Source organism: Carassius auratus, chromosome 35 (genome assembly GCF_003368295.1).
Source record: "Carassius auratus strain Wakin chromosome 35, ASM336829v1, whole genome shotgun sequence".
In the NCBI taxonomy this organism is placed as follows: domain Eukaryota; kingdom Metazoa; phylum Chordata; class Actinopteri; order Cypriniformes; family Cyprinidae; genus Carassius; species Carassius auratus.
Window position 1 is genome coordinate 18,326,834 of NC_039277.1, and position 15,167 is coordinate 18,342,000.

At 37.1% G+C, this 15,167-nt stretch overlaps 1 protein-coding gene across 1 annotated transcript in view; it reads right to left on the reverse strand.

Annotated features, from left to right (window-relative positions):
• LOC113054742 (adhesion G-protein coupled receptor G2-like) overlaps positions 1 to 15,167 on the reverse strand; it is a 94,142-nt gene that overhangs the window by 52,237 nt on the left and 26,738 nt on the right. Inside the window, exons 6-8 of the mRNA XM_026220512.1 lie at positions 15,054 to 15,110; positions 11,085 to 11,141; positions 8,552 to 8,608 (exon numbers count right to left, since the gene is read on the reverse strand). Coding sequence (XP_026076297.1) covers positions 8,552 to 8,608; positions 11,085 to 11,141; positions 15,054 to 15,110 — 171 coding nt within the window. The remainder of the gene's footprint in view (positions 1 to 8,551; positions 8,609 to 11,084; positions 11,142 to 15,053; positions 15,111 to 15,167) is intronic.

Below are 15,167 nucleotides of genomic sequence, written 5' to 3' on the forward strand. Positions count from 1 at the left end.
AACATACAGTTTTAATGAATATTATTATGTGGAATGGGTCTACAGCAAAGTGTCTTAAGTGATTCTCTGTATGTTTTTCTCATACACGTGAAACATTGTTGAAAACATGCAGCCTGTCTCTACTATATATATATATATATATATATATATATATATATATATATATATATAATGCATGTTTCTCGAAATTGATTCTGAATAGTTCAGATTGTTTTCATTTTTTTTTATTTCAAAATGTTTTGTGTTATGTTGTGCATTGTTGATAGTTTTCATGCTTAAGCTGTGAAAGGAAATTTTTTAAGGGCTCAACACAAAAGCTTTTATGATGAAGAAGCCACTTTAGTTTTTGATTCTGAATATATTATTCAGGTGTTTTGTTATTTATTTCAGAAATCCTTGTGATATACACTATTCAGTTTGTGCTGGTCTGACTTAATCAAATTACAAATTACTTTCTGGTTTACTTTGTGTTTGTATAGACCATAACGCATAAAAGCGCATTAATGGGAACATTAAAGAAAATTCTTTAAAAAAGTAACTAAAAAGTTACTTTTAACAGTAATGCATTACTTTTTGGTTTAAGTAATCAACAAAGTAATTGAGTTACTTTTTGAATTAAGCAGGGATGTAGTGGAGGCTAAACGCACGTAAACACCGTTTACGCACCAAAATTCGGAAATAGCGTTTACCCACCTCTAAATTGAGTTTATCCACCTCTAAATAGCCTACAGTTCATATGAAATTTTAAATTAAGCTTATGTTGTTTTATTTCATATTGTTCATTATTAGTTTCATAGGTTGTTTGTTGTTAAAGATGACCAATTGCTTGCGGTGTTGCTTGTAGTAGTGGGAAGTTCGGATCATTTTACTGACTCGGATCTTTGAGTCTCGTTCAGCAAAATGAACTAATCTTTTCTCTTCCTGTCTCGGGACTGACAGGAACAATAAAAGACTCAGACCTCTCCTGTCGATTCAGAACCCATATGTTGTGTAATGTGCATGTGCAGTCAACACAAAATGAACGAATCACTCTCTGAGACAACTCGGTAGTCCTGAGTCTTATTAAAGATTCATTCAAAATGAACGACACGCAACAGACTGCATCAAAATTCAAAAATGGATATCAGTCAATTAATAATAATAGTAATAATAACGTTCGTTATTTTGAATAGAAATCATCACTCATACAGCAGCCATTCATCTCATCTCCGGTTTATTTGTGTTCGTATACATACAATATCCACGATCCGCCAGGCCTATAGTCCAATGATACGCACATTTGAAGAGATAATTTTATGACATGTTTGTAAAATATTTCGTCATACAGAATAACATTTCTATTCATTTTACACTGATTTATGCGATCTGAAGAACTAAAACAGCTAACAAAGCTAGTGATTACCCTCCTCTTATTGATTCGCGTCAGCTATGACATCAGTGCAATATTATTAGTTTGTAAAGCTGTCAATCATCTCACGTGAACCACGTGACCAAAAGGATGTCCTTCTGCAATGAAGCTGTCTGTGTCATTGCAATCTGTGTCATTGATAAAATATATGAAAGACAAAAGTAAAAAAATCTTTGATTCCAGCTTGTTAAATGTGAATATGTTCTAGTGTCTTCTCTCCTCTGTTACAGTCAACTGAATATCTGAATATCTCAACTGAGTTGTGGTCTAAACGAGACATTTGAGGACCATTCCTGGGCTTTTGGGGAAATGCTGATCCACATTTTTCTGACATACTGTATTATAGACCAAACAACTAACCGATTAATTGAGAAAATATTCAACAGATTAATCGACTATGAAAATAATCCAAAATCCCTAATCATTATGTACAAGTGCAATGCATTGGAACCCCTGGATATAAGCCTCCCTCTCTATTCCTCTTTAAAAAAAATTGTTCTCTGTTTTGTCATTTAGTAAACATTATAGATTTCAACCTTATTATTCCTTCTTGAGTCTCTTTAACAAGAACTTAGATGAATGTATGAATTGAATAGTGATTGTGTGACCTATATGAGGGAACAACCAGTGATACCCTTGGTAGTAATATCAAATGATAGCCTATAGCGATGTCATCAGGATACACATAGACCGGTAAGCAGTGGCCCACCTTACCCTGACCACGATGTGGTCACCCAGAATTTATAGTTTACCCACCTCTTTTTTTTACCACTACACCTCTGGAATTAAGTAACTAGTAACTGTAACTAGTTACTATTTCTTAGTAACTAGCACAACACTGCTCTTTAACACTTGGAACAACTTGGAATCCATGAAACACCATTGTAGCCCCCCATAAAGCAAATGTGTGATTGTAAAGGTGGAAGCATACGACTCCTTGCGGTGGCACGAGGAGCATGTAATATACATTAATGCTGTAAATCACATAATGGAGGGTGGTAGTCCAGCAGGGGAAGCATACACCCTTCGGAAACTTAGAATGACAGTCCAATCTGAATTAAAATGCTCCATATAAACACCTCAGTAGGAATAAAATTGTCCAAACCGAAATGGTAATCAGTTTGAGAGGGGTGGGATAACCTTCTATAAACCGAACTAAATTAAAATCCTAACATGTAAACGTGTTAAACCGATTACTTTGTATTTATGTCACCACATCAGTAGTCATAATCATCAGAATGGGAACGTGATGTTGGCAACGCTGTGCATTCTGTGATTTGTAGACATTGACACTAAAGTAGAGACTAGGAAATAGTGGACGTAGAAGATAAAATTCCAATTATACAATAACAAACATTAGAATGAAGAACACTTGCTGTGTTATGAACATCATATCTGCTCTCATTACCAGAGCAGAAAGCTGATGTAATGAATGAAGCACAATGTACTGCTTGTCAGCTTAGAAACAACATGATGATAGTGAATAGCTCAATGAAAACAACTTGACCAAAATTTGCATAAAATTTGCCTGTCATTCGTATGAATTATTACAGATTCATAAAACCCTTTTGTAAATGTTGTGTGATAGCTCGTTGCAAGCACTATCTGAGTTCATAAAGTTCATAAAGAGTTCATATCTGAGCGCATGAATGAACACTAGAGGTTCACATATTCTTAGAGAAAAATGGTATATGTGAGGATTTCCAGTCAGGATTTAGACCGTATCATAGTACTGAAACTGCTCTCCTTAGAGTTACAAATGATCTGCTCTTATCATCTGATCATGGGTGTATCTCTCTATTAGTTTTATTGGATCTTAGTGCTGCGTTTGACACAATTGACCACAACATTCTTTTGCATAAACTTGAACACTTTGTTGGCATCAGTGGAAGTGCATTAGCATGGTTTAAATCGTACTTATATGACCGCCATCAGTTCGTAGCAGTGAATGAAGATGTATCATATCGATCACAAGTGCAGTATGGAGTACCTCAAGGCTCAGTACTAGGGCCGCTACTCTTCACGCTTTATATGTTACCCTTGGGAGATATCATCAGGAAACATGGTGTTAGCTTTCACTGTTATGCTGATGATACGCAGCTCTATATTTCCTCGCAGCCCGGTGAAACACACCAATTTGAAAAACTAATGGAATGCATAGTCGATATTAAAAATTGGATGACAAGTAATTTCTTACTGTTAAATTCAGAAAAAACAGAGGTGTTAATCATAGGGCCTAAAAACTCTGCTTGTAATAACCTAGAACACTGTCTAAGACTTGATGGTTGCTCTGTCAATTCTTCGTCATCAGTTAGGAACCTAGGTGTGCTACTTGATCGCAATCTTTCCTTAGAAAGCCACGTTTCTAGCACTTGTAAAACTGCATTTTTCCATCTCAAAAATATATCTAAATTACGGCCTATGCTCTCAATGTCAAATGCAGAAATGTTAATCCATGCATTTATGACTTCAAGGTTAGACTATTGTAATGCTTTATTGGGTGGTTGTTCTGCACGCTTAGTAAAGAAACTACAGCTAGTCCAAAATGCAGCAGCAAGAGTTCTTACTAGAACCAGGAAGTATGACCATATTAGCCCGGTCCTGTCCACACTGCACTGGCTCCCTATCAAACATCGTATAGATTTTAAAATATTGCTTATTACTTATAAAGCCCTGAATGGTTTAGCACCTCAGTATTTGAATGAGCTCCTTTTACATTATACTCCTCTACGTCCGCTACGTTCTCAAAACGTATATCAGAATATCAAAATCAACTGCGGGCGGCAGATCCTTTTCCTATTTGGCGCCTAAACTCTGGAATAACCTACCTAACATTGTTCGGGAGGCAGACACACTCTTGCAGTTTAAATCTAGATTAAAGACCCATCTCTTTAACCTGGCATACACATAACATACTAATATGCTTTTAATATCCAAATCCGTTAAAGGATTTTTAGGCTGCATTAATTAGGTGAACCGGAAACACTTCACATAACACCGTACTTTCTACATCATTAGAAGAATGGCATCTACGCTAATATTTGTCTGTTTATCTCTTGTTCCGAGGTCACCGTAGCCACCAGATCCAGTCTGTATCCAGACCAGAGGGTCACTGCAGTCACCCAGATCCAGTACGTATCCAGACCAGATGGTGGATCAGCACCTAGAAAGAACCTCTACTGCCCTGGAAGACAGCGGAGACCAGGACAACTAGAGCCCCAGATACAGATCCCCTGTAAAGACCTTGTCTCAGAGGACCACCAGGACAAGACCACAGGAAACAGATGATTCTTCTGCACAATCTGACTTTGCTGCAGTCTGGAATTGAACTACTGGTTTCGTCTGGTCAGAGGAGAACTGACCCCCAACTGAGCCTGGTTTCTCCCACGGTTTTTTTCTCCATTCTGTCACCGATGGAGTTTCGGTTCCTTGCCGCTGTCGCCTCAGGCTTGCTTAGTTGGGGTCACTTCATCTACAGCGATATCATTGACTTGATTGCAAATAAAAACAGACACTATTTCAACTGAACAGAGATTACATGACTGAATTCAATGATGAACTGCCTTTAACTATCATTTTGCATTATTGACACACTGTTTTCCAAATGAATGTTGTTCAGTGCTTTGATGCAATGTATTTTGTTTAAAGCACTATATAAATAAAGGTGATTGATTGATATAAGTCTGTTTATTCCAAGCAAGTGCGAGCAGTTATAAAAAATATTATTGCAACTGCAAACATTTTTCAGGCTCGGTGGGCACTTTTTTTTCGGACGTTTTGACTTTTCTCTGTCGTACCGCCTGGGTTTCAAGAACATCAAACCCGATTCTTTATTTCGCATTTTTGATCCATCCGAATGCCCGGTGACTCCAGAGTGTGTTTTACCCAAGAAAGTAGTTATCTCCACACTCAGGAGGTCGAGTCGAAGGTCAAGATGGCCTTAGAAGGGGTAACGCCTCCGCCCGGGTGCCCACTGAATCGGTTGTTCGTTCCAGAGGGGTTAAAGCCGATGTTTTTCGGTGGGGTCATTGCTCCAATGTCGCTTGTCATCCAGGAGTAAGTTTTTTTTTTTGGGCCCACCCGCTTGCCCAAATTACCTTCAGCCAAGGAGTCAGCGGTTACTGTAATTGATTACGTCTTTCGGTTACATGGTCTCCCGATGGACGTGGTCTCTGACAGGGGTTCCCAATTTGCGTTCCTAGGGGGGAGGGTACTGTCACGGTTGGTAGAACCGTTGTCTCAGTTGATCACTATGTGGGTGGAGTTATGTGCGCCTCTCATCTGCACTGTTTCATGTGGGCGTCTCATGCTCTCCTGCTGTCCCATCCCACCTCAACTTCCTGGCCACCTGTTACTTCATCCCTCTCCATCCTGTTGTTCCTGCTGGTTGTCCTCTATTCATCTGTTTATTCTTCTCATTACAGTCACTTGCATTTGCTTCCTCGCCCCTTCCTTATCATTACAATTTTTAGCAATAGCCAAAAAACATTGTTCAGGTCAAAATTATTGATTTATCTTTTATGCCAAAAATCATTAGGATATTAAGTAAAGATCATGTTCCATGAAGATATTTAGTAAATGTCCTACCGTAAATATATCAAAACTTAATTTTTGATCAGTAATATGCATTGCTAATAAGAATTCATCTGAACAACTTTTAAGATGATTATCGCAATGTTTAGAATCTTTTGCATCCTCAGATTCCAGATTTTCAAGTAGTTGTATCTCAGCCAAATATCCAATTCTAACAAACTATACATCAATGAAAATATTATTTATTCAGCTTTCAGATGATGGAAAAATTAACCCTTATGACTAGTTTTGTGGTCCACATTTTATTACAGTAACTAGTAACTTGTTACTGCCCAACACTGGTAGTAAAGATCATAGAGATAAAATACAGACAATAATCTGGCGAAGAAGCTGAGAGAACCACAGAATAAAATAGCAGAGAGAATCAAGGTAAATAAAGAACAGGTGCGTTGTTGTGATCGTGAACAGCTAAGAGTCTAAGTAAAGAAAGGAAAAAGAGAAAGGAGGAGAAAAATCAAACCCAGCTCTTGACATTTAGATGAGTCTCTCACTCTGATGTGTTTGAGCGTGAAGTTGACTGGCTCGGTCAGTTTAGTGTTGCTGGTTTTGGGAAGAGTAGCTGAGATCACAGTGGACATCATGGTTTTAACCGTCTTATTCGATGTGTTGAAGAAGTCTGGCTTCAGTAGGTTCTCCATCGTGTTGTAGCTCATGAACGCCACAGCAGCTGATCCTATGTGACAGGAACAGAAATGCAATACTGTTAAAAAAATTTGAGAAGTAATTAAATGTGGTTTAGTGGTGATGGTGCAGTGTCTCTTTTTTATTTTTTAACCACTCTGAATCATTTCACCCACTTGTTTCATAGTTGTTCTTGGCGATCCCAATGAGATCAATGTCCACAGATGAATTTGTCGTGTCAAGTCGAGGGATTTTATCTAAAGTGACCTGTGGCCCAACCATGAAGACTTGTCCCTCTGATTAAACACAAACAGTCATTCATTTATAGTATTTGTCTTTTTTTTTTCAATGAAAGTGCAATTCAGTCTTTAAATTTGCATAAAAGACAAAACATATTCACTATTGTTGGATTTTTCCATCTCTGATGTAGTTTAAACCATTCGGGTCCATTTTTATTTAAATGTAGGGACTCTTAACTAATTATGTAGGTCATCTGGAGGTCAAAGGTCAGCTCTTTTATGCTCAAAGCAGCAAATATACTCAAAACACATCCACAAAACATGAACTTCTCACTCTAAGTGAATCCATGCAAAACTGCTTATCTTTCTTATTTGATAAGCTTTTACTGAATTATGGATGAATTTACACCAAAAATACTGACCTTTGACATAAACAACAAAAGATAGAGGCAGCATTTTATGCTTTCTTTTAATGAAATGTCAACTATACACAATCATGTCGTAATGTATCTGCATTTATCATTGTTGTTGTCTGATTCACTGCTGCTCTTGAAACTATATAAAGTCATTGACTTCAGTGTTTCATCATCAATAATAAGTTTCTCCACTTACCTACAGTGGGAAGATTAAACTTGACACTGTCATTTGTGTCTGTCGGCTTCACTAAAGTAGAAATGAGTTTCTCACTGGTTTTTAACATACGGTTTCCATACGAGGCTAGTTCAGTTGGGCTTGCTGAGGTTGTTGTCTCTAAAATCTTCTCTGAAGCGTTGAAGGCCATAGTCAAAATGTTTGTCACAAGCTATTTTATCAATCAGAGAATACAGTTACCGTACAAAAGTCAGGAGAGCCAATAAGAGGGCACTGTGACTGTATCATCTACATTATGTCATTGACAAATATTTGATAATTGTATGATTTTTCTCTTGAAGACTTACATTCAAAGGAAGCACTGTAGTTGTAATGTTCTCTATCTTCTCAAAGAGATTTTTAAGACATCCTCCAGAGGTCTGTGTCACAATGTTGAAGGCAGAATTTGATAATTTATTAATAACCAAAAAAGTTAGTTTGAGCACAAATAAATATAGAATAAATAGAAAGTCAACATTCATATTACAAAAAATCCACAATACATATCTTATTTTCTTATCTCGTATCATATATTTGGACTATGATTGAAAGAAGTTGTGAGTCTAACTCTGAAACTTACGGTGCATCCTTCCTGCAGTGTTATATTTATAACTGCAATGACAACAACAACAACAATAATAATAATAATAATAATAAAAACAGCAAATTAAAAACATGTGTTCTGTGAAACATTAAAAAAGCAATGATCACAATGCTGAATGTGCACAGAGTGTGGGAAATTTAATGAGGGAAAAAATAAATAAAAATGATACTAAAATATAAAGATACCTAATATGAATTTTCAAGAATTTAGAATTTACAAATTAATTACAGTAAGTATATCATTATACTCATTAAGTAACTGTGTAAACATGATTTCACTTAATAACAGATTGTGAACAGATGATCATGAAAATCTGTAATGATCTGAAACTGTATATTTCTTGTAGTCTATTATTCCTCGTTGTTAGAAACACACTCACACACCTTTTCAATTCTACAGATGCACAAAGATTCAGCCAACACACAATTCAACAGAGGAAACATCAGACTACATTACCAGCTGTGGTCGTTTCTGGTGTGACTGTTGTATCAGTGCTGATGATGTTAGTAACAGCTGAAAATATAATGACATTATTGACAACAATAAAAACGGCTCATGTAAATATAATTACCTGCACAGTATGAAAGATTACAGTAAGTTGGTGTAACACTTTCTAACACATTCAGATGACAGTTCCTCTTTTCTTCTGTTGCACGGCATTAAACTTGATCTTTCAGTTAACAGAGGGACACGTTCAGCCGGTTTAATAAACTTAATTTAAACCCAGTTTTAAATACATCAACCAAACAACTTACATTTTCTAGCATTGCACTGAATTGAATTCGATTGAAATTTCCATGAAGTGAATCTACATTATCTGAGCACATTAGTGGAGATAAGAGCACAACCTAACACACGTATTTAACGTGTTGTTGACGCATTAAAATTCACGTGTATTTGACCCTCTTGGCCTTCCATACACATTAGATATAATGAATGACGTGAAAAAAGGACATTGCGTTGTTTTGATATGGATTACTTTATCACAGAATATTTGTTCGGCAGCACTTGTTTAGTTTAAAAGTAGACATGTCAAGCTTTCTATAGATATCTCTCTCATGTCTCTTCATTGAGTATTCACGGAGTTACACTTCATTTTAATGACGTGTTTGTAAATGAAGATCAGCGCAGACAGCACACCTTGTTTGTTATCTTTATTTTATAAGTGCACAAAGTTTTGTTGTTATCGTGTTTGTATCCAAAAAAAGTAGACCCTTTACAGATTCGATTGATGTATTGCTCTTATCTGTACGATTAAAACTGAAAGTTTAATTTAAGTAATTTTCAGGGCTATCAGGAGAAAATGACTCAAAACGCGTGCGTTAATCGACTCCAGAATTAAAGGCTGTCGTGGCTTTTTTTCCTTCCAGTATTCATAAGCTGTATCACGCTGTCAAATTATATTTCATTTTGCACACATAAACAGCTCAATAACACCTGAATTCTGCTCTTGTTGTGTTCTAAAGGGTGGATTAGTGCATTCGCTGTGATATTATTTTGGAAGCGCTTAAAAAATGCTGATGAAGCGCTCATTTCTCTCTCGTCTTTCTCTCTGTTCTTTGGCCAGAGACATAATTTATTAATGAGATCTGACCCGGTAATAATAACATATGTTGGTTTAGCTTGTCAGTGTGAATGAAATGTGTATTTATTTGTCCGATCTCGCCCCGAAACGCGGCTGTCAGTGTGACTTTTTTTTTCCTTCGCGATGTCAAATATTGCATTTTGCACACATACACGGCTCAAAAACCCTACATTTGGAGTAATATTGTATTTTAATAAGCTCTTAAAAAAATATATAAATGACTTTTACCAGCGCTGATCAATTTATGTGAAGTTCAGTCTGACAGAGAAAATCTCACAAGCACATATAAACACTCATTTTCATGTGTATAATATATTCTTCTAATTGTTTTGTGCCGTTTCGCTGCAGTGTTTTAATGTGACAGGCTGTAAATGTGGACTTCAAGTGTTCAGAGAAATACATCACGAGCTCGCGGGTAGTTGGATGCTGCAAATATATCATGTTATTACTTTAAACAGTTCAGAAACATCTCTAGATGTTCTAACGGGTAGATTGGGTCTTAAAGGTAAGAAGATAAGGTCTTAAATAAGAATAAATTCACTCGTTGTGAGCTCCGTGGAGACAATGCCTTTGCTGACCAGCAGCTGATTCTTCTCTCATCTTTCTGACTGCTCTCTGCCAAAAAATAAATTATTAATGAACCCTAACCCCTGTACTAATCAGATATGTTGGTTTAGCTTGTCAGTTTGAAGGAAATTGTATTATTATTTGTATTTTTAACCAATTTAAAAGTGAAACCAAGCTAGACTCCTCCTCCTCTCAGGGGTATTGCAACAGTAGGGACGTGATTTTTCTCAGACAATGGAAGTCTATGGGAAATTGAAATTCTTTAAGTCTGATCAGTCTGAAAAGATAAAGCATAAAGCACCCCTCTATGCTGCAGGTGTCTGACGAGTTTGGAGCTTGTGGCTTTAAAGCCCTAGGAGGAGTAGCGTTCAGAAATTTTAGGAGCAGAAGAATAATAAAAAGAAGTTTAAATAGCATAACAGTATGTTGGCTTTAACATAATAATAATAATAATAAAAACAGCAAATTAAAAATATTTAATCTGCGAAACATGCTGAATGTGCACAGAGTGTGGGAAATTTAATGTGGGAAAAAATAAATAATGATACTAAAATATAAAGATAACTAATATGAATTTTCAAGATTTTAGAATTGACAAATGAATTACAGTAAGCATATCATTATACTCATTAAGTAACTGTGTAAACATGATTTCACTTAATAACTGATTGTGAACAGATGATCATGAAAATGTCTGCAATGATCTGAAACTGTACATTTCTTGTAGTCTATTATTCCTCGTTGTTAGAAACACACTCACACACCTTTTCAATTCTACAGATGCACAAAGATTCAGCCAACACACAATTCAACAGAGGAAACATCAGACTACATTACCAGCTGTGGTCGTTTCTGGTGTGACTGTTGTATCAGTGCTGATGATGTTAGTAACAGCTGAAAATATAATGACATTATTGACAACATTATTGACAACAATAAAAACGGCTCATGTAAATATAATTACCTGCACAGTATGAAACATTACAGTAAGTTGGTGTAACACTTTCTAACACATTCAGATGACAGTTCCTCTTTTCTTCTGTTGCACGGCATTAAACTTGATCTTTCAGTTAACAGAGGGACACGTTCAGCCGGTTTAATAAACTTAATTTAAACCCAGTTTTAAATACATCAACCAAACAACTTACATTTTCTAGCATTGCACTGAATTGAATTCGACTGAAATTTCCATGAAATGAATCTACAGTATCTGAGCACATTAGTGGAGATAAGAGCACAACCTAACACAAGTATTTAACGTGTTGTTGACGCATTAAAATTCACGTGTATTTGACCCTTTTGGCCTTCCATACACATTAGATATAATGAAGGGAGATGTGAAAAAAGGACATCGCGTTGTTTTGATATGCATTACTTTATCACAGAATATTTGTTCTCGGCAGCACTTGTTTAGTTTAAAAGTAGACATGTCAAGCTTTGTATAGATATCTCTCTCATGTCTCTTCGTTGAGTATTCATGGAGTTACAGTTCATTTTAATGACGTGTTTGTAAATGAAGATCAGCGCAGACAGCACACCTTGTTTGTTATCTTTATTTTATAAGTGCACAAAGTTTTGTTGTTATTATGTTTGTATCCAAAAAAAGTAGACCCTTTACAGATTCGATTGATGTATTGCTCTTATCTGTACGATTAAAACTGAAAGTGTAATTTAAGTAATTTTCAGGGTTATCAGGAGAAAATGACTCAAAACACGTTGCGTTAATCGACTCCAGAGTTAAAGGCTGTCGTGGCTTTTTTTCCTTCCAGTATTCATAAGCTGTATCACGCTGTCAAATTATATTTCATTTTGCACACATAAACAGCTCAATAACACCTGAATTCTGCTCTTGTTGTGTTCTAAAGGGTGGATTAGTGCAATTCGCTGTGATATTATTTTGGAAGCGCTTAAAAAATGCTGATGAAGGGCTCATTTCTCTCTCGTCTTTCTCTCTGTTCTTTGGCCAGAGACATAATTTATTAATGAGATCTGACCCGGTAATAATAACATATGTTGGTTTAGCTTGTCAGTGTGAATGAAATGTGTAGCCTATTTATTTGTCCGATCTCGCCCCGAAACGCGGCTGTCAGTGTGACTTTTTTTTCCTTCGCGATGTCAAATATTGCATTTTGCACACATACACGGCTCAAAAAACCCTACATTTGGAGTAATATTGTATTTTAAGAAGCTCTTAAAAAAATATATAAATGACTTTTACCAGCGCTGATCAAACTATGAGACGTTCAGTCTGACAGAGAAAATCTCACGAGCACATATAAACACTCATTTTCATGTGTATAATATATTCTTCTAATTGTTTTGTGCCGTTTCGCTGCAGCGTTTTAATGTGACAGGCTGTAAATTCTCTTCAAGTGTTCAGAGAAATACATCGCGAGCTCGCGGGTAGTTGGCTGCCGCGAATATATCATGTTATTACTTTAAACAGTTCAGAAACATCTGAATTTAGCTCTTGGTGTGTTCTAACGGGTAGATTGGGTCTTAAAGGTAAGAACAATTCTCCACACCACAGACTGAGGAAAACTTCACAATGACTGATGCACACTCTTTATCCTCCTTCTCCCCACTCTCAGAGATGGACGTCTCCAAAATTCTCCTGTCCAATCATCCTACTACTTGTCCACTTGATCCTATCCCTACTCACCTCCTTCAAGTGATCTCTTCTTCAGTCATACCTTCACTTACTCACATTATCAACTCCTCTCTTCAATCTGGAACATTTCCCTCAGCATTCAAGCAGGCTCGGGTAAGCCCACTGCTCAAGAAACCATCTCTAAATCCAGCGCTTCTTGAAAACTACAGACCGGTATCCCTTCTTCCATTCATTGCAAAGACACTTGAGCGGGCTGTGTTCAACCAGCTTTCTATGTTCCTTGGACAGAACAACCTCCTGGACAGCAACCAATCTGGCTTCAAAAGTGGCCACTCAACTGAGACTGCTCTGCTCTCGGTTACTGAAGCCCTGCGACTAGCAAGAGCAGCTTCAAAATCCTCTGTACTCATCTTACTGGACCTCTCTGCTGCTTTTGACACTGTTAATCACCAGATTCTCCTGTCCACCCTCAGAAAGACGGGGATCTCTGGAACTGCTCTCCTGTGGGTTAAGTCCTACCTCTCTGACAGATCCTTCAGTGTGTCTTGGAGGGGTGATGTTTCTACGTCGCACCACCTTGCTACTGGGGTTCCTCAAGGCTCAGTACTTGGACCACTTCTCTTCTCCATCTACATGACATCTTTAGGATCTGTCATTCAGAAGCATGGCTTTTCTTATCACTGCTATGCTGATGACACCCAACTCTACTTCTCATTCCAGCCTGATGAACCGACGGTAGCTGCTCGCATTTCAGCCTGTCTGAGTGACATTTCTAGCTGGATGAATGACCATCACCTTCAGCTTAACCTTACGAAGACAGAACTCCTGGTGATTCCAGCTAACCCATTGATTCATCATAACTTCTCTATACAGCTGGGCTCGTCAACCATAACTCCTTCGAGGACAGCCAGAAACCTAGGAGTTGTGATGGATCATCAATTAAGCTTCACTGACCACATTGCTACAACGACCCGGTCCTGCAGGTTTGCCTTATACAACATTAGGAAGATTAGACCCTTCCTGTCAGAGCAAGCCACCCAACTTCTTGTCCAAGCTCTTGTTCTCTCCAGACTGGACTATTGTAATGCTTTCCTGGCTCTTCCTGCATGCACTGTCAAGCCTCTGCAGTTGATCCAGAATGCAGCACTGAGGGTTGTCTTCAATGAGCCAAAAAAAGCTCATGTCTCCTCATCAGGTTACACTGGCTACCAGTAGCTGCTCGCATCAAATTCAAGGTACTGATGCTTGCCTACAAGACGACCACTGACACGGCACCAACTTACCTAAACTCACTGGTTAAATCTTATGTGCCCTCCAGAAGTTTGCGCTCTGCAAGTGAACAACGCCTTGTGGTACCATCCCAAAGAAATTCAAAATCACTCTCACGGACCTTTTCCTGGACTGTGCCCAGCTGGTGGAATGACCTCCCAATCTAAATTCGTACAGCTGAGTCTTTACTCATTTTCAAGAAACATCTAAAGACTCATCTTTTTCGCCTGCACTTAACCTACTAACACCAGTACTTTTCCTTTTCTTGTCTTTTTCATTTAATAATAAAAAAAAAATAAAAAATTATATACACCTGGCTATGCATTCTATACTAGACTAACTGAGACTTGTCATGGCACTTGTATTCTGTTGTTGTTCTCTTGTTGACCTGACTGCTTCTATTGTTCTCATTTGTAAGTCGCTTTGGATAAAAGTGTCTGCTAAATGATTAAATGTAAATGTAAATGTAAGATAAGGTCTTAAATAAGAATAAATTCACTCGTTGTGAGCTCCGTGGAGACAATGCCTTTGCTGACCAGCATAATAATAAAAACAGCAAATTAAAAATATTTAATCTGCGAAACATGCTGAATGTGCACAGAGTGTGGGAAATTTAATGTGGGAAAAAATAAATAATGATACTAAAATATAAAGATAACTAATATGAATTTTCAAGATTTTAGAATTGACAAATGAATTACAGTAAGTATATCATTATACTCATTAAGTAACTGTGTAAACATGATTTCACTTAATAACAGATTGTGAACAGATGATCATGAAAAGCAATGATCTGCAACTATACATTTCTTGTAGTCTATTATTCCTCGTTGTTAGAAACACACTCACACACCTTTTCAATTCTACAGATGCACAAAGATTCAGCCAACACACAATTCAACAGAGGAAACATCAGACTACATTACCAGCTGTGGTCGTTTCTGGTGTGACTGTTGTATCAGTGCTGATGATGTTAGTAACAGCTGAAAATATAATGACATTATTGACAACAATAAAAATGGCTCATGTAAATATAATTA